General features: G+C 46.0%; 1 protein-coding gene across 6 annotated transcripts in view; it reads right to left on the bottom strand.

The window, feature by feature from the left end:
• Positions 1 to 23,017, bottom strand: part of TNIK (TRAF2 and NCK interacting kinase) — a 315,869-nt gene that overhangs the window by 63,488 nt on the left and 229,364 nt on the right. For 3 of the 6 annotated variants that reach the window (XM_077348406.1, XM_077348407.1, XM_077348411.1), the window contains exons 13-15: positions 18,830 to 18,940; positions 17,481 to 17,567; positions 12,240 to 12,437 (exon numbers count right to left, since the gene is read on the bottom strand). In XM_077348406.1, the coding sequence (XP_077204521.1) occupies positions 12,240 to 12,437; positions 17,481 to 17,567; positions 18,830 to 18,940 (396 nt within the window). The remainder of the gene's footprint in view (positions 1 to 12,239; positions 12,438 to 17,480; positions 17,568 to 18,829; positions 18,941 to 23,017) is intronic. The other 3 variants (XM_077348408.1, XM_077348410.1, XM_077348409.1) reach the window with 3 other exon arrangements.

Here is a 23,017-nt window from a genome sequence, read left to right as displayed (position 1 = left end):
AGAGCATGGATTCAGAAAGTATCGCCTAACCAACAAGAGGTGAAACAGTAATTCCCAAACTGCATGTCCAGCACATGGCAAAAAATAAATTATGTAATTATCCCCATCGGGAATCCAAAGTACCGATCCATAGACAAGATTTCTCTGTTGTATCTCTGCATGAGTCTCTGGTCTGGTTTCACCCCCTTCCAATCAGCACCTTCCCTTCAGTCATGATTAATCAACATTTAATTGAGCCATACCCAGAACAGAGATGCACTCAGAAATACAAGAACTCTGTTCCTTTTGAAGGAAACCACCTCTGGTGAAAGTCTGACATGCACTTAGAAAAGAAATGTCCCTCAGTTTGGGAAACACTGGTCTTACTGCTGAAGAAGCCACTGCTTGCAATTTTCATCCCAAGAGGAATCTTACCTCTTCTGATGTCATAAGGGATAAATGCTTTAACAAGATTTCAAACAGCTGTGAAAAATGGCAGCAAGTAGAAAACTTGCTTCTATAGGAAGCTCATAGGACCAGAACCAGCTAGTACCTGGATTAGAAGATGGTATGCTGATACGGAAGTATCTCACGGTCCTGATGCAGACAAAATATAGTCCCACAAATTATATGTATGGACCAAATGCATGTAAGGAGGCCAAGGCTTTGTTTGAAGAAAATTCCCCTCTCCCCCTCAAAAGCTTACCAGACATTGATGGTGAGGTTTCAAAACCAAGAGAATAAACATTACACATTCATTTATAGTTAGATTTTTATACCGCCTCTCACGACAATTGTCTTGGGGCGGTTCACAATATAAAATCCATAAAATTCAATATAAAACCCATAAAACTCCTTAATTATACCAGCAGAACTGGAAAATAAAAGCCAAAAACAGCCCAAAGAACAGATGACGGCATAATTTCTCCAGCCCAATAACTGTTTAAGCCAAGCCAACATAGGTCATCCCATTAATCCTGCCTATCCAGGGCATGGCTTGTACACATAGGGCAGGATCCACAGATGCCATCTCTGGTCACCTCCTTGGCCTCAACCAAATACCCTGGCCTCAAAGAAGATGCAGAACTCTAAGGGTGTATGCATTGTTTGCTTGTCTGGCACAGCTCTCCCACTGTGCCCCACCCCTCCATGCCATGAACTAGTTCAGACGAAGCCTGGTTTATTCTTCCAACTCCTCCTTCCTGCTGCATACCCCAGCCTGCCCCATGTCATTCTTGAATCGTACCACAAATTTGTATTGTACCTCCATTTTCATTGTAAACTGCCCTGAGCAGCAAGGGAGGGTGGCAAACAAACAAACAAACAAAAAATAAAATAAAAATGGGATGGGATTGGATGGTCCTTGACTACTGTCTTAAGTCTCTGATATCAACTGCCTTACAGAGATTCTCTAAGGAAAGTCAAGTTATCTGGTTCTTTCCATAACAAAATATGCCATCATTCCAGAATTGTACAGGCTTTACACTTTGGCGAGTCCTTTACAAAATATCCATGGCAAACATTACCCAGCACTGCAGGAATTTGACAATTTACTACAATTTGTATTTGAAGAAGACCTCTAAATGACAACACATTAGTGAAGTGTATTCTGGGACAGAATCCAAGAATTCTACGTGTGGGTCAAAGCTTCTTTGGCAGTACACCATCACACGAGAAGAAGACGAAAATAACCTTTGAGTATGGTGACATCACTGAGCAAGTTACAGGCATTTGGTTGCTGAATGAATCTAATGTGGAAGAGATTGTACATGTCTGAATGGGCATGGTAAGTTTAACACCAGAGACTAGGCAAAACTTTAAGGATGTTTCTCCTTCACAAGGTTAAGCTCAGACAAGGGCATTTCAGGCCAAGGCTGATAGAATTCAAAAGAATTATCAACTAAACATCCGGAAGAAGTTCCTGACAGTCAGAGCGGCTCCTCGGTGAAATAGGCTTCCTCAGGAGGTGGTGGGCTCTCTTTCTTTGGAAGTTTTAAAGCAGAGGCTAGATAGTCATTTGACGGAGAGGCTGGTTTTATTAAGTTAGGCAGACTGTGAGTGGCTGGGCAGGAAGAGATGTGCCAGTATTTGTCACTTGTGGCCCTTCCTTGCATACCCTGGGAATTGCTGATCACCACTTTGGGATGACAGGTGAATTTCCTCCAGACCAGGATGGATTCTGGAGATTTTAGGTAGTGGTGGTGGGGATCACTAGGACATGAAATTAGGGCCACTGTGGGTGGGCAGGTGGTAGCAAGTTCCTGCATTGTTCAGGGTGTTGGACTAGATGATTCTGGAGGTCCCTTCCAACTCTATGATTCTATGACTGGCACTCTTCAAGCAACAGTTGGACAAATACTTACCATGGATGCTTTAGGCTGATCCTGCATTGAGCAGTGGGTTAGACTAGATGGCATGAATGGCCCCTTCCACTCTATGATGCTATGACTTTTCATTTCATATAGTGCAGAGATTTAAACTGCACATCTGAAAAATGAATCTTAGGACCAAATCATGCAACATCAATGTTAACAATCCTCTTTCCCTGTACCTGTGACACGGCTCTGGAGGCCCAATGTGGCCTCGGCCCATGGCATGAGGGAAGGAGGGGCTCTCGCCTTCCCGTTGCCAGGATCCCAAGTCAAAACAGCAGACATTTGCCCCATTTTGAAGCTGCACGTGCAGTACTCTGAACCTGATCTGTTAAAAATCATATTGCACAGTTTGGTTTTCCTATTTGGGTATTCCTAAAGATGACTTTAAGTAAAGAAACAAAAACAGGAACAGCATTTATCAGGAACGAAGATGAATCTGCACCATTATTAGCATGCAGCGTGACAAGTGATGGGTTTAGTTTGACGGACCTCCAAGGAATTCAAGAACACGTGAGTCTTACTCAAGTCGAGCCCAAAGATGGTCCAATGGAAGCCTCTCTCATTGCCAAAGCCAAGATGTGCAACTCAGTAACAGAAGGCCAACTAAGAATGTGCAGTGGTTTAAGGAAGAGATGAAAAAGAACTGTAGCATGTGGGATGCTAATGAGTTTGTTTTTAACAGCTGTTTTTACCTATCAGACCCTTGGGCCTAGTGTTTTGAAGTCGACCTCAAGAAATATATTGATGCCACTGCAGTTGTTCCTCTATAAGCAGCTTCTTTGGTGCTTTCCAAGAGTTTCACCCAGGTTTAAGAGCAGTCCAAAGTCTTCTCAACCAAGCCACTCAACAAATCACAGTTGACTTTTAACCAGTGTAGCTTTTATTGATGAGGTGAAACAAAAGAAAACAATCTCAGTTGCCACTGGAAACACAAGCTGAAGTTCTCCAAATCTAGCACCACGGTCACCTGGCAGCTCTTTTCCAGGAAAGAAATTTGCCAAGTTTCACATAATAATAAATCTGACCACACCTCTTCATACCACTGTTCCTCTTGTGAATTAGGGCTTCGGCACAAAACTGAGCATGTAGGGGACAATGAGCCCAAGATCTGAGATTAGTAGAGAAGAACTGGTCATTTTCGGTCCTGGCCCCGGTCTGGTGGAATACTCTCCCTGGTGAGATGAGGACCCTCTGAGAACTTCAACAGTTCTGGAGGACCTGCAAGACCGAGCTGTACAAGTAGGCCTACTGTTGGGGCCCAGAAATCAATGCTGAGGAAACACTGGCTTCCCTGCTCACAAAACATCAATGTCCCATCCACAAAACATCAAAGCGCCCAACAGAGATTACCCCCTTTTTGTAAGGTGGCGGGGAATAAATCTCATAATGATAATAATAATCGGGAGTAGTGGGGAATAAATCTCATAATAATAATAATAATAAGGTTTTTAAGAAGGTACTTTAACAGTATATTTTAATAATATATTTTAACTTAAGATATATAATAACTGTTCTATCCATGTAAATGGATTATTTGGTATGTTTTTTCCACCTATTGTTACCTGCCCTGAGTCAGCTGGGAAGGGCAGGTTAGAAAAATAAAATTGTTATAATTATTTTAAATATATGGCTAAATCCAGTTAAGATGCTTGAGAAACCTGGGTAGTACAGCTGAAGTAGAAGCCCATTTATTAAGTCTCTTGCTTAGATGTATGGCTTACTTTGTGATCTGAAGCTTTGTATTCCCTTTTAAATATTTTTGAAAAACAATTCTCTTAGCTGCACCTGACTCTCTTTAGATCCTGGATCTGAAGCTTGACCCATTTGAATTTTACCAGCTAGCTCTGTATTAATGCGATGACTTAATGCCACTTCCACCGACAAGAGAGACAAATTTCCATCTTAATTTTCTGCGGTCAGAGAACATTAAAATGATGGTCTATCAAATTGAGAAGGAAATATTTCAAGAACCTTCCAGAATGAGGGCCTGAATATCCTTGACACAGCAAGGAAAAGTGGATGTTATGGCTGTTACTCAATCAACATCATCAATTAATACATTATATGAGTTTTAGTTGATCAGTCAGATTAAATCTGTATACGTTTGCACATGACTAAAAACAATATTTCTGAAAGGAAGACTATATTCTTTGTTTTTCAGTGATGACGGGCTGCATCACCATCTCAGGAGAGGTCATCCCTCTGGGTCTCAGCAGGAAGACTTTGAAAATGGTGCTTGCCTCTTGTGTTATTTCACAACACTCGGTTTTATCCGCTGTACGTTCCACTAACTGTGAGATTCTCTGACTGCTTTTAAAAGGTTTTTAACACACTAATCTAATCTAACCAATTAATTTATAGCAATTTCTGTCAATTTATCTGGCTATTTATTTTTACTCCACCTTTCCTCTAATGAGCTCAAATGGATCTTCCGTCAGTTTTAATTAACAAAAACATTGCAGTGCCACACATATTAACTCCTCTTTCTGAAAAAAAGCATTTCAACAAGATGATAGCAGAAACAATGTCCTGGCCATTCAGGTGGCTTGTTTGCAATCATTTATTCAAACTGCATCGGATTCCCAGATTATGCTGTTCGACCATGCCATTAAGCTCAACCGTGGCACAAACCACTTTAGCAAGACCCATGACGGCAAGAATAGCACAGTTAATGAGAAAACTGGAAGAATTAACCCACCGGAAACTGCCTAAAGTGATGCCGTACAGCATCTCTCAGGTCAGGAGTGCTTGATGACAGAGATGGATAATTATTTACTTGCAAACCCAAAGCCCTCTTGCCATTAGGTGCTTGAGGAAAAGGCTTAGAAGAACACCAAGAAGAGCTAGAAAATGATCCCAGAGCCACCTGCAAAGTGGTGCCAGCAGAAGATTTACTGTGGTAAGCATTAGAAAGATGAATCAGATCTGAGTTGGAGGAGAATGAAAGGGCATTTAAAGATGATGCATGAATACCAGAAGAGAGAGGCTCTAACACATGCATGTTCAGCTGAGAACTATGTAGAGAAAGACCCACAGAAGGACTAGGCAGCACATCCATGCTTCTTCCTATCATTTTTCTCTGCACTGGTGCCTGATGCATCCCAGGCTGAAGTGGATTATGATCTAGAAGGCTCTCCAAAGATGCATGGTGCTCCTTCCGGTAACCTTGCACCTTCACATTTCTTCCTGGGAAAGAAACGCTTAGGTCAAGGTTATCATACGCTGCCAAAGATGGAGCGCTTCTTGAAGGAGCAATGACATTGGGGAACAGATGCGAGAGATGGTTCTTCCTTCCCTTTTGCCCACCGTGTTCTTGGAAGTCCGTTTTGACTTTAGGGGGAGGCAAGGGAGGCTTATGATCCTGAAGGCTCTCCAAAGATGCATGGTGCTCCTTCTGATAACCTTGCACCTTCACATTTCTTCCTGGGAAAGAAACGCTTAGGTCGAGGTTATCATACGCTGCCAAAGATGGAGCGCTTCTTGAAGGAGCAATGACATTGGGGAACAGATGCGAGAGATGGTTCTTCCTTCCCTTTTGCCCACCGTGTTCTTGGAAGTCCATTTTGACTTTAGGGGGAGGCAAGGGAGGCTTATGATCCTGAAGGCTCTCCAAAGATGCATGGTGCTCCTTCTGATAACCTTGCACCTTCATATTTCTTCCTGGGAAAGATACACTTAGGTCGAAGTTATCATACGCTGCCAAAGATGGAGCGCTTCTTGAAGGAGCAATGACACTGGGGAACAGATGCGAGAGATGGTTCTTCCTTCCCTTTTGCCCACCGTGTTCTTGGAAGTCCATTTTGACTTTAGGGGGAGGCAAGGGAGGCTTTCCTGCTGGAATATGAGGAGAAGATGAGCATTTGATCTCTAACTTGGACGGCCTTTCAGGACTACACCCTTGAGACCGAGACCCTTTGAAATAGAGTATGTTGCCATCCCTCCTTATGTGCTGCTGTTGAAAACCGGCGAGTCGGGTGCCAGAGTTTGCCAAACGTGGTTGCCTCTTCTGCTCTTCTTGCGGCATGGAGATGGTAATAACAGGCAACAAGTGTGCTGTCTTAGTAGAGGTCAACAGTTCCTTCTTGGGAGGGTCTAGCCCTTGCAGGTTTTGTTTATGATACAGCATGGCCATATTAGGCTTAGAGTTGGATTGTGGAACTGGGCCCTTGCCAGCATGGAAGGGCTCCGGTTGTTTGGGGTTGTGGTTCTGCTTAGCTGGAATAACAGGCAGGTTATTAAAAGGTCTCAGCTGTACCTGGGGAAGTAGGATTACAGAAATCACACTATTAAAACATGCATTTTTGTTAATCACATAAACACTATTCTTAGCGGATACCAAGAAAAGGAGGACAACCCAAGCTGGCTCTGAAAGCTCCCTCCCAATCCACAGACGCAGAGATGCTGGCCACTGTAACTCAATGACGACGGGAAGGTCACACGGCATATTTGGTCCTGGCCCCTGCTTGGTAGAATGAGCTCCTGGAGGAGATCCAGGCCCTGTTGGAACCGGCACAGTTCTGCAGGGCCTGCAAGATGGGATTTCTTCCATCAGGCTTTAGGTTGGGGCCAGTGATAACAACATCAAATCACAGCCCACCTGAAAACCTCCATTGAAAACCGCAATTATGTTTCTACACCAGAAACAATAAGGACTGCAGTGATGACATGGCTGCACAGAACTTAAATGGAAGATGTGATTTGAAAGGTTTTTTATGCTGCAATGTTCATGTTTTGATATCAACTATGTCAGTGGCCCCCAACCTTTTTCAGACTGGTCCGTGGGGGGGGGGGGAGAGGGAGGCCCAGGCGCCTGTGCCCCAGTGGGGGCAAACGTGCCTGTGCGGAGCTGTTGCGCAAATGCACCTGCACGGAGCTGCCGCACCTACACATTTGCGCCTCCCCCCCCCCGCAGTGCAGTGCTCACTACGTTGGAGTGATCGGCTGACGAAGCGGCCAATTTGCTCAAGCATAGGCCCGCGAGCAGTGAGTGCCGCACTGCAGCGGTGGGAAGCGCTTCCCTCCCCCCTGCGGCCCGGTACCGAGGGTTTTACGGCTCAGTACTGGTCTGTGGCCCAGGGGTTGGCGACCCCTGAACTATGTGATTATTTTCCGTTGTTGTGCACCACCCTAAGCCTGCATGGGAGGGCATTATACAAATTAAATAATAGTAATAGTAGTGGTGGTAGTATTACTACTACAACTACTACAACTACTACTACTACTACTACTACTACTATGCTCACAAGCATTTACCTTTTTCAAGACCATGCAAGGAACAAAAAAGACTCTGACATGCTAACTAGTTATGCGGCCCTGAGCATATCCTGCCAGTCACCTGCAAGTTTAAGAATCTTGCCAAGTTTCTGCAAGTCTGCCATGCAACAACTGCAAGTGAAGTTATGGGCTGTAAGCTGGGCATGGGGCCATGTTGTGAGACACGGTGCCAGAAAAGAAAAAGCTCTTTTGCACTGTTTTGTACCTATTACTCTAATCGCTGTATTTAATTTGTTAGTTAAATATGAATTGTTGGCTTTTTGATATAAATTTGTTATGATACTCTCACCAATTTTGGCCTTGCTTACATAGCAGTTTTTTGTATTTTGTTTGTTGTATTCTCACGGCGTACTGCTGTTGAGATTAGGAACGAGAAAGCAGCACTGCTGGATGAGACGGAGACACCCTCTACTCCAGGGGTCCTCAACATGGTTCTCATGGGCACCTTGGTGCCTGTGGATATCTTTCTTGGTGCCCACCAAGGGTTTTCAGAAATTAGGGGGAGAGCAGGTGGGGCTCTTGCCCTGCACAGCTTCTGACTGGCCGTGCAGATTAAAATACAATTCCTTTGGTAGAAACTTACACTAAGGTGTTGATTCTATGCTGCCTCTCATGCCGGTTTCCAAGTGTATTGTCCCCATTATTCTTCCTTGCACGTGGATTTCCTCCGGGCATGTGTGGGGCTCCACCTCCCACAGCAGCTGTTCTGCAAGTGCACCCAGCACCTTCCCTCAGTACTCTAAAGTTGCCCCAAAGGTTACATGGGTAGCATAGATCTAGTCCAATATCCTTTCTATCAATTGCCGCAAGAGAGGTATTTTGGGAAAGCGTGAAGGTGAGGCTTGAAGTTAATAACCATTCCCTGCCATTGGTCTGCCAGCGGCCAGTATACAGAGGTGCATTACTTCTTAGCATGGAGGTTCAATTTAGTCGCCTGGGCACTCAGCCATTGAGAGTTAGCCTCTAGAGAGCCAGCTTGGTGTAGTGGTTAGGAGTGAGGACTTCTAATCTGGTGAGCCGGGTTTGATTCCCCGTTCCTCCACAGGCAGCCAGCTGGATGACCTTGGGCTCGCCACAGCACTGATAAAGCTGTTCTGACCGGGCAGTGATATCAGGGCTCTCTCAGCCTCACCCACCCCACAGGGTGTCTGTTGTGGGAAGAGGAAAGGGAAGGTGAATGTAAGCCGCTTTGAGCCTCCTTCGGGTAGAGAAAAATGGCATATAAGAACCAACTCTTCTTCTTCTATAAACCTGTCAATTCTCCCTTCCTGTCCAAATCCAGGTGGTCTTCTTGTGAAAACGAATTCTCTCCTTTGCCTGCAAGGATGGGCCCAGGCTGAGCCATTTCCAGTGCAGGGCGAAGCAGGGAAGATATCATTAGCAGCTGCTGAATATCATCTAGGTTGAGATTACTTTCTTCTCTGCTTGCATAGATAGTGGCTTGGGCATAGAGAGTGGCACAAACCCTTGGGTGCCAACCAAAGGGCTAAGGTGAAAGAGGCCTTGGTCTTTGGACCTTAGCCTGTAGTAGGCATCAACCAGCTTAGGGAAGAATCACACGCTTAGGATGTGTTCCCATTTACTTAAACTGTTGTTTAAAATATTAGTTATTCTGTATTTCAGAAAATTAAGCACACCTCTTTGGGGTAAAGAAAAGGGCACAGAAATGCCCAGCTAAACAGTGAGGAGCAGTCTGTTCTTTTGGCTATAACACAGAATCCCATGTCTTGTAGTTATTAGGAAGGAGTTAAAGATGATGTCGTTGTTCCCCTCTTGGCCATGGCACCAGTCTGTTCGGCTGAACAGCTAATGGCATCACTGAAAACGTGGTGCTCTCTTTTAGCGTAGCTGCTGAGACCGGCTCCCAGATGCTGAAAGAACTTTGTCAATCCAACATGTACAATCCCAACATTTTGTTTGAATGACTGTATTACTGAAAGTCCCATGGACTGCAAGGCGAACAAACCGGTCAGTCCTAGAGGAGATCAGCCCTGACTGCTCCTTAGAAGGCCAGATCCTGAAGATGAAACTCAAATACTTTGGCCACCTCATGAGAAGGAAGGACTCCCTGGAGAAGAGCCTAATGCTGGGAGGGATTAGGGGCAAAAGAAGAAGGGGACGACAGAGAATGAGGTGGCTGGATGGAGCAATTAAAGCAGTCCTTGTGAGCTTAAGTGGACTCCGGGGAATGGTAGAGGACAGGAAGGCCTGGGGATCATTGTCCATGGGTTGGACACGACTTCTCACCTAACAACAACATCATTACTGAAAGATCTGTCGACTGTTAGCATAAAGCTGCTAAATAAATAAATAGGGCAAACTGGCATTTAATATTAACCCAGACGTTTAGAAATTTGCTTTTGAAAGGTGCGGAGGAGGAGAAAGAAAGAGGTAATTTTCTTCAGGTAGTCAAATCCTGTACTGCTCTCACATGGCCTGAACTATTCTATGTCTAGGTCAGCTGAGGAAGTGAGACATCTGTAAGACACAAGAAGCTTTTTAAAGCAGTGGCAATTACTATGCCCCAGTGTCACTTTGGATAGCAGTCCTCCTTCTCAATGGGCATCCCTTCTTTCAGGGCGACCACATTGTGTGGACGTGGCAGGTTTTTTTATTTTTTATTCAGGAGCTGGCGCCGCTCAACTAATTAGCAGCAAGAACTGAGAGGAGGCGGCTCTTGACCTTGTCCTGCCATCAAGAATCTTCAGTAACAATAATGCTGCAAAAAAATTAACTGGGACTGGTGTTCGGGGATCTGTCCTGTGCATTCATATTCCCTCCCCTGTCCCCGCTTCTTGCCTTCCCCACGCTGAAAAATAAACAGGCAGTCAAGTCAATTACATGCAATGGGGTCAGGCAAGATGATCCAGCCAGTCAAAGCACAATGTGCCATGGAAGACTTTTGTGTAGGGCTGTGACCGATCAGGCAACGAATACGACAATGAATCTGTCGCTATAAAGCACAGCAAACTAAACTAGATGACGGCTTCCTAGCCAGTCAGGTCAGCAGCAGTTGTCTAACTATGTTCTGAAGAAGAAATCTGGCTTCCTCCGTGTGCAGAATCAGCACATTTCACTAGAAGAAAGCACACCATTACTGTGTGATTACCAAACTTCCCTACAACCCAAGGTGTAACCACAGGGATGTAACAGGTGCATTTGTGCTCAGTTCACAGGGAACAACACTCAGGGGCAAGTGGTCTGGTTGAGGCCCCAAATGTGCTTTCAAACTGCTTTTTCTGCGACATGCCCAAGTCTCCAGAAGTTGCAAATAGGTTTTTCAATACATTAATTGATATGAAGATATGAAGAGCACTCCCTGATTTTGAAAGCCAATGATCCAGGCTCAGGGGTCGTGCTTTGCACCAGGAGCTTGGGGAGCAGAATAGAACCATAAATATCCTACGGTAAATATCTTTGGCTCAACCCCAAATGTCTTTAACCCAGACTACTTAGCATGTGGTAGCACTCCAGATCCTAGACCTGGGTAGCCCAGGCTGTCCTGATCTTGTCAGATTTCAGAAGCTAAGCAGGGTTCATCCTGGTTAGCACTTAGATAGACTACAAAGGGTTCAGGCAATGTCAAACCACCTCTGAATGTCTCTAGCTTTGATAGTGCTATGGGACACCATAAGTCAATTGCAACTGGAAAGGAAAAAACAACAAATTCAAAAAAGTGCTCCAAAACCACAATCAGAGAATGGACAGAGTCTAGACAAGATAAAATTGTGGGCACTAAAGGGAAGTTATACTGAACAGGCACATGCGATTCTCATCAGACATGCAGTCTCTCAAATCAGTCCTACTACCCGTTATCTTTCCTGCAGAATCTATGTATCACTGAGCATGTTAGGATAGGGCAACCCCTGGGATGTGTCGCACAAGCTTTGCTCATCTGCTACTCTCACGAACAGGGAATATTTCATTTGAGTAGAGTCTGTCTTATTTTTTTAGTTGCTTTCTTTAATTGCCATTTTAATGGTGGTCAACTTGTCCCAAGCTAGGCACCAGAAACCTGTCCTCCCTTCCAAAAATCAAAAGCGAATATCTTTTATCAAGAACCATTGCAACAACCTAAAATATTGTGCAGGCTTTCATGTTCTCCAGATCTCTCCTTCAGATTGGAGGCCAACAGGGAAGGAGGAAGAATAAAGGAAGGGGGAAAATATTTCAGGTCTTATTCTTGTAATCATTCCAAACATTCCCATGCAGGCAAAACAGTTCTAGGTGAAGCTGGTATCAGGTCACATCTCGGGCTTTCAAAACCAGAAAAAAATGGAATATCCACAATTGATCAACTTTGAGTTATCACATTTACGAGTAGATACTTTTGTTTACTTCTCCTCCTCTTTCTCTTCTTCTTCCTCCTCCTCCTGCTTGTCCCCCTCCTCCTTAATTTCGATGCATTTCTCCTACCTGCAAATTCCACCCAGCCAGAGATCACACAATGATGACATAATGCCATGTGGATAACTGGGACTGGACTTTACGATGGTGCCCCTTAACAGAACAAGTGAAGGACTTCCTGAGTAATGGCCAGGAAGGGAAGAAGGGGGTTGCTTTTAGCGCTTCCCCTCTTACACTCTGGCATGCAGAAACCATTGCTCCTACCTCCTTTGCCCATGCTGGCTTCTCACTGGCGTTCAACCCCTCCTTGTAATGATAAAGGGGTTTCTTCTCTGCTGGTCTCTGTTCTTGGCGCTGCTGCTGCTGCTGCTGCAGGGACACCAGGTAATCCCGCTCCTGTTGCAGCTGCCGCTGTAGCCTCTCGGCTTGCCGCTGCTCTTCCAACTGCTTGCGCTTATATTCCTACCAAAATAGAGGTGCGAAACAGATATTTACAAGGAACAGGAAGGTACGAAGTTACAGGGGATGCCCTTCAATGTAGATTGGGGGGGTTGGAGCCAACCAGATTTTTCACTCAATCCTGCCCAGTTCTTCTCCTTAACTACAGTTCGTCTCATGCACAGTCATGCAGGTCTCACCGTCTCCAGCACAGCCATTTTTGATGGTTAAAGATCACAGAATCATAGAGTTGGAAGGGGCCCTACAGGCCATGTAGTGCAACATCTAGTCCTATTTATTATATATAAATATAATGAATGAATGAATGAATGAATGAATGAATGAATGAATGAAGGAAGGAAGGAAGGAAGGAAGGAAGGAAGGAAGGAAGGAAGGAAGGAAGGAAGGAAGGAAGGAATTAATAACCCCCCTGCTCAATGCAGGATCAGCCTAAAGTATCTGTCCAGTCACTGCTTAAAGACTGCCAGTGAGGGGTAGTGCACCACCTCCTTAGGCAGCCTATTCTACTGCTGAACTGTGAATTTTTCCCCCTGATATCTACCCGATACCATTCTGTAGTTTAAAGCCATTACTGCAGGTCCTAACCTTCGCTGCCAACAGGAACTGTTCCCTGCCCTCCTCTAACTGACAACCTTTCAGCTACTTAAGAGAGTAATCATGTCCCCTCTCAATCTACTCTCTTCCAGGTTGAACATTCTCAAGTCCTTCACCCTTTCCTCATGGGGCTTGGTCCACAGGCCCTGGATCATCCTCTTTGCTCTCTTCTGTATCCTCTTAATTTTGTCCACAATCTTTTTGAAGTCAGGCCTCCAGAACTGCACACTCCAGGTGGGGTCTGACCAATGTGGCATACAGTGGGACTATGACATCTTGCGATGATAACCCCTCCCCTTCCTTTGTCATTAGGTGGAAAGCTGGTTGGATCCAACTCACTGTCTTTACCCACAATGCTGCATTGATGATGGCAACTTGTGAAGGCTAACTTTGTTTGGCTTTCTTCGTCGTATGCATGTCTGCTTGATAAGGCACAACTACCTGATGCCTGATGGGTCTAATTACCAGCTGCAGGTGGTGATCCCTGGCTGGTGGCCACCTGTCAAGGATGCTCCACCTTCCAATTTCCTTTGGGCAAGAGATGGGACATGAGGGGCCTCTGGCCCATTCCAACTCATGATATTAGATGTTTGTCCCGGTGCTGATCCTCCACAACTCTACTCGATCCCTTTTCAGCACCTATCAAGTGAGTTCATTAAAAAAAAAAAAAACCACTGACACACAGCCAGGGTTCTCGTAGGAGTCTTGAGTAGTCCGCTCAATACAGAAATCGGTTGACATTTCCAATTTAAAGGGGATCTTTACTTTAAGGAAATTTAGTCCCTCTCTGTCTCTCTATACATTTGTCAAATATCATCCTTATGCCAGAACTTAGGCACACAAAAAGTGCAGAGGTAATGCCTTGGATCCAGCCAAGGATTTCTGCCTGAGGAGGATCGCTTTCTTACCTCACCCCACCTCTGCAGCTCTAAATGCCACCTCATATTCATTCATTCATTCATTCATTCATTCATTCATTCATTCATTCATTCATTCATTCATTCAATTTAAAAGCTATTCCTGGGAAGCCCCCCCCCCCCGCATTCTTCAATAAGCAGCATTTTGGGGTGGGAGGCCACTGATGGTTGCAGAGGGAGGGGGAAGGCAAGAAAGTTGAGCTCCACAGGTAGAAATCTTCCCATCCATGAAGACACTCACATGAACACACATGAAGCTGTCTCATACTGAATCAGACCTTTAGTACAGGGGTAGTCAACCTGTGGTCCTCCAGATGTTGATGGACTACAATTCCCATGAGCCCCTGCCAGCAAACACTGGCAGTGGCTCATGGGAATTGTAGTCCATGGACATCTGGAGGACCACAGGTTGACTACCCCTGCTTTAGTACATCAAGTCCAGGATTATCTAGGCAGGGGCTCTCCAGGCACCTATGAGGGATGTGCCTCAGCTTGGCCACCTTGGTGATCACTGAAGACCGAGGCGGTGTGTAGGAGGCGCACACATCCCTATCATGTGCTGCTTGATCCCTTTAACTGGAGTCTGTGGGGATTGAATCCGAGGATCTTCTGCATGCAAAGCAGAGGCTCTTCCGCTGAGCCACCGCCACCCCTCCTTTTAAATGACTTATTTTACAGTAATCTTGTGTGTTCCCTTTGGTGCCCAGTTTGTCATTTTGTAGCCCTGGATGTTCTAAACCTCCAGAGTTATAGCACTTGCTATCGGCGCAGCTTTTCTCAGTGGCTGATGAGAGGGAAACCACCCACAGCAGCATGGTGGGTAAAAAGACCCCTAACAAAGCTACTGTCCCAGGGTTATGTCCTTCCTAATGGAGAAGAGGGATAGAAGGCATCTGTTTGCCTTTAGGAATGTTATGAGCAGCAGCACTGATTACACATCCTCTTTAATTCTTTTTTAAGTCAATTCACATCACAAACACTGATGGATATGCAATTTCATAGCCTGGAGAGTAAGAAAGGGAGAAAAAAAAAGAGAATATATGCAGGACGTTCACCAATAAAAGATGTCAAAAATATAAACAGCATGAAAAGGAAACGCAAAATGTTCCTGTCAGGAACAGAACCGCTAAGCAGTCAGCAAATGAAATATGCCACCAAACTCCATAAAACCAAGCCGAGCTTACAGAGAGCAAGTACATTTTAGCTAAATTGTATTCGGGCACACACGCTGCCAGTGGCTTGCAATTAATTGCTCTGCAATAAACACAGCAGGCCTAAGAAGCTGCCCTTCCCTTTTGCTAATCGGGGGAATGTTCTAGCGGAAGTCAGTGGAGAGAAATGCATGCACACCAAAGATAGAACGCCATCACTGATTTTTTTTTAAGCAATAAAACCATTCAGAGCCTCGCTATGCTTGTACCTGAGGAACAAGCTAATGTCATATGATAAATAATGGCGGACAACCGGACACATCTTTGGTCAGGAGTTGAATGGAAAAAAGAAGACAAAACAGCTCTTCAGCAGGAAATCACACAAACACACACACACACGTGCAAAAGTGTGTCTTTTACAGTTACCAGTTCAGAATTTTCAAAGCCACAACTATTTTGCGTCGTAGGATTTTGGACCTGGTTTTGTTTTAAAGCAGCGGTCTCCGACCTCTGGTCCGGGGACCGGTACCGGTCCGTGGATCACTCAGTACCGGGCCGTGGCTCCTCCTCATCCTCCTCCCCGGCTGCTGCCTCGGGGGGCTGCCCTGCCACTCTGCCACCGGCTCACCTTTGGTGCTCTCCGGCGGCTGCCGTGGCTGGGGCTCCCCCTCGGCGTGGCACTGTGCAGCTGCTGATGGCAGCGGCCCCCAGTGGGTGGCGGGAAGTCAGGGGCGCCGGCAGGAAAGCAAGTGGAGCAGGAGCTCAGCCGGCGGCATTGACATCCCTCAGCAAAAGACTACCCCCCTCCCCGGGCCTCAGTAAAATTGTCAAGCATTGACCGGTCCCCGGTGATAAAAAGGTTGGGGACCACTGTTTTAAAGCACACACTGATGGGTAGCCTCTATTTTGCCAGCAGAGACTCTTCATAGAATTCAAGCGGATTAGAGACCACCTGCCCACCTATTGATGGGCCAAAGGTGTTCTCACTCTATATTTCCGACCACGGATGATTTAGGAAGACTTCTGGACCCACGTCCCAAGCAAATACTGTTAGGAAGGGGACTATATTCTAGGCATGCTTTGCTTTTCAATAGAGGAGGCCGGTTTTAGCTTGCATAAATCCATTGCTGCAGCTATTATAAGAAGGAAAACACACAAAAAATGTTCTTAAAATTCACTGGGGTTTGTCGTTTGATCCTGAACACATCCAAGAGCAAGAAACAACAAAGGCCAACCAATTTATTCTGAAATGACCTTGGCAGGGCCACCTATTGCTTAGTGCTAATGGCCTTCTGATTATATGCTGGAGGCATTACAGACAAAACCCCAACGAGAGACACAACGTTAGCGTTCGGAATCGCTCTCCTCTACCGAAAACAATTTCCTTCCATTTGCAAGAAAAAGGATAGGCAAAACATTTTAGCTCCAGCCAGATTCAAATTTGGTAGGGTGAGCAGGGGCCAGAGAAATTTTAGCTCCAGCCAGATTCAAATTTGGTAGGGTGAGCAGGGGCCAGAGAAATTTTAGCTCCAGCCAGATTCAAATTTGGTAGGGTCAGCAGGGGCCAGAGAAATTTTAGCTCCAGCCAGATTCAAATTTGGTAGGGTCAGCAGGGGCCAGAGAAATTTTAGCTCCAGCCAGATTCAAATTTGGTAGGGTCAGCAGGGGCCAGAGAAATTTTTGCTCCAGCCAGATTCAAATTTGGTAGGGTCAGCAGGGGCCAGAGAAATTTTAGCTCCAGCCTGATTCAAATTTGGTAGGGTCAGCAGGGGCCAGAGAAATTTTAGCTCCAGCCAGATTCAAATTTGGTAGGGTCAGCAGGGGCCAGAGAAATTTTAGCTCCAGCCTGATTCAAATTTGGTAGGGTCAGCAGGGGCCAGAGAAATTTTTGCTCCAGCCAGATTCAAATTTGGTAGGGTCAGCAGGGGCCAGAGAAATTTTAGCTCCAGCCAGATTCAAATTTGGTAGGATCAGCAGGGGCCAGAGAAATTTTAACTCCAGCCTGATTCAAATTTGGTAGGGTCAGCAGGGGCCAGCAGGGGCCAGTTTACGCTCTGATTGGTGAATGTCCTAAACCTTTGCATGTGCTTGGAAATGGAAATACGTGTCAAAGATGCCAATTTTGGAGCAAATTAAGACATGCAGGTTTGGAAATGTACAGTGGGAGGTGGTGGTGATTCTGGTTGTATTTCTCTTTGCCGGGGAACAGTTGTTGTTGTTTTTTTTTTCTTCTCTTTTCTTTTAATATGCTTTTGTCTTTCTCTAGATGGGATCAGATTAACAGGTGGTAACGTTACAAGCCACAAGTAGGTGCAGGCAGTCACACGACACACGGAAAAGGGCTGGATGAAAGATGCAGCACAAGAACCCTGCCTCCCCATTACCAGAAGTAGAGCTTGCTCCTGCAGTAACTGCTGCTGCAGGATCTCTAACTGCCTCTGTTCTTCCTCTAACTGTCGCCTGATGTATTCCTGGAGACGCAGGCAGCAAGAGAAATAAGAGAGAGAGAGAGAAAAGAACCATAATTCCGAAGAGAAAGGAATGACTGCATGAGAAGGACTGGCAGAATCAGAATTGCACAGAATTGGGAGAGACCACAAAGGGCCATCCTATCCAGCCCTCCCCCCCCTTCTTGGGGACTTAAAAAAACCACACTTGCCAGAAAGGCAAAAAGGAACTGATTCATTACAAGTGACTGTAATATAAATACCGGGTAATCTATTTGGTGGTATCTAATTTTGGAAGAACCATGGAATCATAGAACCATAGAGTTGGAAGGGGCCATGCAGGCCATCTAGTCCAACCCCCTGCTCTACGCCGGATCAGCCCTAAGCATCCTAAAGCAAAGGAAAGAATACCTCAAAATAAAGGACAAAGGGGTGGAATTCTGCCCATGGATAAATTCCACAAACAGCAGTCTCCTGTTCCAGTGAAAGGGATTTTGCTTGATGCAGATGGCTCAACAGCCTCCTGCATTCAAAGGAAGAATTTTGTACCAGAGGAAAGTTCTGCCATTTGCGAGACACATCTGCAGGATAAAAGCAGTGGTGATCCTCAGGGATATTTGCATTGTGCCCTTTTAAAAAAGAGCGGCCATTTTTTTTTTTTTGGTGCCACAGTTATCCATATTCTGCAAGCAGGGGGATAGTCACATCACTTGCCAAAAAGACAGAAGAAACAAACAAGGGTGGCAACCTGATTTCATGCCAAATTGATATTCCGCATGCTTCAAACACACAGTAATTCCACAGGGGGGGGGAAATATGTTTATTTTTGCTTCTATCCAGCCATTGAGCATTCTACTTTGGTTTTCTGCTCATAAAAATAGATATAAAAATCACACCCTACTGTCTCCAACAATGGAGATGGGAGCTTAATATAATGCCCCATAAAAGCTCTGGAGCAAGAATGGGGGGTTAGTAGACTTCAAAGGGGCAGCAGTTTCATTGCCTGCATCCAACTTGATGGTTCCGCCTTCCATCCTACGATGACCGAAAGCAGAATTAATCATGAGCACCAGGGAGAGGGGGAGAAGGAGTGGGAAGGGAAGAAACTGATGTCGATTTTCATAATATCATTGTGGGGTTTTTTTTTTCCATGCAGAATCTGAACACGTCCCCCAGTTTGGAGGAGAGCCATAGTGACCTCCAGCTCCCTGCTGTTTACACACTGTGGTTTTGACCTTGAAAAACAACGCAAAAAGTAGATTCCACCAGGAGCTGGTTTGGGTTACCTGCTCATGCTCTGCACGCCTCCTCTCCTCTTCTCGACGCATCTGTTCCTCATAATGCCGGCGCTGCTCTCTCTCTTGCTGCTTCCTTAACTCCTTCTCTCTCCTTTGCTGCTGTGAAAGCAAACACCAGATGTAAGCAGGAAAATCCCAGGCAAACTCTTGAGATAGTTGCAGGCACTAATAAAATTGTGCCTCCAGATGCATAAAATCGGTACTGCGGTGTAAGAAGAAGCCCCCAAAGTTACCTGGCACATCTTTGTATAATGCCACATGGAGGAAGCTTTTCCAAGAACACAATATAAGGCAAGAAAGCAGGCCTCCTATTGTTGACCACTGCTCTTGTGTTCAATCAGAGGGAGTTGATCAATGGTCACACCAGTGGCTGATTATATTGCAGTGTGAAAAAGAAGCTCATCAAGGACTTCTTGCACTGCATGAATCATGGAGCAAATCAGGAAGCAGTATGAGAGGATCACCATGACCTGGATCTAGCCTGATCTCACCAGGTCTCAGAAGTTACACAGGGTTGGCCCTGGCTAGAACTTAGATGGGAAAGCATTCTTGACAATGGCTGTACTACACCACAGTGGTTGACGTAGGTTTTCCCCCTTCCCTTTTCTCTTTCCAGCAGCAATTTGCATTTAATCAGAGTTTGATTTCAACTCCCCACCTCAAACTGAGGGATGAACCTTGCTGGGCAGCCCAAAGAAGGAACGCAAAAGCTCAGTGGTGCAGATGCAAGACACCGTGGAGCCTTATGGATCGGGTCCTCAGCCTTTTCCAAGACAATCACAATAGGATCCGTAGGCAAGCACTGAAAGCACCTCTCCAGCGGGCAAGATTTGGCAACAAGGGGGAGGATCTTTGTGGGCTTGTAACAACGGGCGTTGGAGTGCAGAGCTTTCACTGAGCCATGTTAATTTTCTCAGGGAAAGAAAAGGCTGTTTGTCCAGGCGTTTGAAAGTCAAGCTGCTTTGGGTCCTTTAGCAACTTCTTTGCAGGGAAATCGATACAGGCTCATAATTACGTGCCACTCGGGGTCCTCTGCACAAGGCATACTCAGTATTGATTGCAGCCATGGATGAGATGTGGCTACAATTGGGCCTGTGTGTCTTGGAAGAGAAATGAAGATGTGTAAAATCCTTCATCAGCGGCAGCATGAAGAGGTCCGGCCACCATCAAAAACAAACAGCTGTCTGGCCAGCTTGTGTTCTCTGCTCTTTTAACTTAAAATATTCCTCAGACTGCATTCTGAACTTCTTTTCAACCCTAAAATGTTAGCATTTTGCTGGTTTGCCAGTCCAGTGCCCCTCCCCCTTTGGGAAGAGGTTACTCTAGGAGTATTCTGTGCAAGCAGAGTAGCAAATACAGGGACATGTCTCCTCCCTACGCACTATTTAGGCATGGGAAAATGGCTTGGGGGAGGAATCTGACAATCTGTTATGTGGCTGCAGGGAACACCTTTAAAACAAACATACATCTAGATCAGCCCTAAGGGTCTTTCCTGAAATGTCATCTCTTACCACATGGCTATGACTGAAATTTGGTCCCTGGCCTCCTCTCTTAGTGGTGTTGCCAGTTCTGGGATGGGAAATACCTGGGGACTTTGTGGGTGGAGCCGGGAGTGGGTGGGATTTGGGGTGGGGAGAAACTTCAGGGCACTATAATACTATGGAGTCTGCCCTCTAAAGCAGCCATTTTCTCCAGGGGAACTGATCTCTGTTGTCTAGAGATGAGCTATAATTCCAGGGGATCCCCAGGTCCCATCTGGGGACTGGTACTCCTATCTTTTAAGGCTGCTCCTTCTGCTGTGAAGCTATTGCCCAACATTAGAATGCAACTCCAGTGCTCAATTGCTCAGTTCCAACTATTTAAAAACAAAAATTCATCCTTGAAAAGCGGATCTGCTCATCACTTCCCCTGTTCTCCATGCTATCCCCCTGTACTTCGTAAACCACTTCTCCCTCATAATTAAGCACTCCCTGCTCTGCGCAGTTGCCTAGATTAGCGATCCCCAACCTGTGGGCCGCAGACCACATGTGGTCCGTCGACTAATTGGAGGTGGGCCCCGAAGGACACCTTCTCCTCTCCCCCCCCCCCCGGCCTTTTACTTCATCAACGATCCGGCAGGCACACATGTGCAGGCTCAGAGCTCCGTGCCTACACTCGCTGGCATGCCGACAGCTGTGCCTTCCTCCCCCGCCCCAGCCACCCCGCCTCCCTGAGCAGAAGCACCGCCTTGGCTTCCCCGCCCCCCCCCCCCCAGAGTCCCAGCGCTTAGGAGCGCTTACTTGATTGCCGACGGCAATCCCCCCCCCCACGGGCCTCAGTAAAATTGTCAAGCGTTGAGTGGTCCCCGGTGATAAAAAGGTTGGGGACCACTGGCCTAGATCACTTTCTGCTCTGCAGCTGTCTTGGTAGAGTTGCTGTCCCGGCATGGGAGTCAACCTTGAAATTTGAGTGGCTTTCACGACTGCTAAATACCCACGTCATCAGATCCCTCTGGAGCCCTGACCCAAGGGGATGTGCTTTTGGGACATAGCAGGATTTGGAGGCTAATGTACGAATCAGGCCTCACACTGAATGTATTGGTTGCCCAGGAGTAAAATGCTCTGCTGCTCCAGTTTTAGTGATGTTGTCATGATTGGGGATTTTGTGTTTTTTACACCCAAGAAACTGACTTTTGGAGACGATATAATTAGGCTGCCCCCAGAGGGCAGCAGTGCAAGAAACACACTGGAAGAAACAAATATTTGGGCTTCTGAATTTTTCCTTACTGAATTTCTGCGTTCAAAGTGCTTGTGCAGGCAACGCTTTCCAATCCAGAAATGCTATTAAATGAGATGTCCTTAACCTGCATTGGAACAAGCTTTCAACTGCAATCTTCTTTTCCCTTTAGTCTAGCCTCCAGTCTCACCATATTTCCTCCTTTTGTGTCATTTCTAATAGCCCTTCCAATGAAGACAATCTTATGGATGTCATCTTCCATATCTGCACACATTCTAAAGTTGCATTGACTTCTGAGAGTACATCAAGCTGTCTCCAAATGAATCAGCCCACTGGTCCATCTGGTATACTCCAACTGGCAATGGCTCTCCAAGGTCTCAGGGACAGAAAGGCTATTCCCAATGCCTGTCAAGTAGAGATACTAGGGATTGAACCTGGGGCCTTCAGTGTGAAAAGCAGGTGATATACCACTGAGCCACAGTGTCTCCCCACCCTACTTGCTCTCCTTTCTTATTTAACATCAGCCTTGAAATTCACAAGTTGAAAGTATACAGCGGTATGCTCACCAGACATATATAGACAAAACTCCAAGAAAGCTGGTCTGTTTTACATATTAAAACGTCGCCTATGCGTATTTTGCTTAACCTTGCTCATGATTCTTGCAAATGGAGGAGACGTATAGTAAGGGGGAAGGTCACGGCATGTTCTCTGTTCCAAGCAGGCCTTCACAAATGAACGCACAGACCAGCACCCTGAGCCACCAGTAATACCTCACTGCCTCCCATATTTACCAGATTCAGGATGGGGAAAATTGACAAAGAATCCTGAGATTGGACCAACGCTGGCAACCAGCTGCAGGGTGCTGGGATATTAAGGAAGAAGCAGGGAGGGAGAGAATGCCTACATCAGCCTTTTTCAAATTTCTGACCAAGGAGGAGCTCCTGAAATAAATTTTCAGGCTTCAAGGACCTCCAGAAGTGATGTCAGCTGGCCACACCTCCCTGCCATGCCCATGGAAATGACTTAACCACTTGAACCCTTCCTTTCACTCTCTTCCTCTGCCTTTACTACTACTATAGCGGCTCTACTTCATGCAGACCAGAAAGAAGGACAGAAACTGAGAAGACAGCCCAGACCACCCCATAGCAGGCCACAACTGAGTCGCCCCCTTGGATTTTTACACCCACGGACTCCCCACCAAGCTCTCTGAGCAGGGGCAGCCATTCCCTAGCTTGTGGCCAAGCATATTAAGGCAGGAGGGGGAAGGCTGTGGACCCGTTCCAGAACTCCCGTGGACCCCTGAGGGTCCACAGACGCCTGACTAGGAATCCCTGGCCTACATGGAAAAGGGAGAGACGGAAAGGCTTTCCCCAGCATTTATATTTATTTTTAATTTTATAATTGGAAGGACTCCCTGGAGAAGAGCCTAATGCTGGGAGCGATCGAGGGCAAAAGAAGAAG

This window comes from Paroedura picta, chromosome 8 (genome assembly GCF_049243985.1).
Source record: "Paroedura picta isolate Pp20150507F chromosome 8, Ppicta_v3.0, whole genome shotgun sequence".
NCBI lineage: Eukaryota > Metazoa > Chordata > Lepidosauria > Squamata > Gekkonidae > Paroedura > Paroedura picta.
Note: the sequence above shows the minus strand (reverse complement) of the source record. Positions and strands in the feature narration are given on the sequence as shown.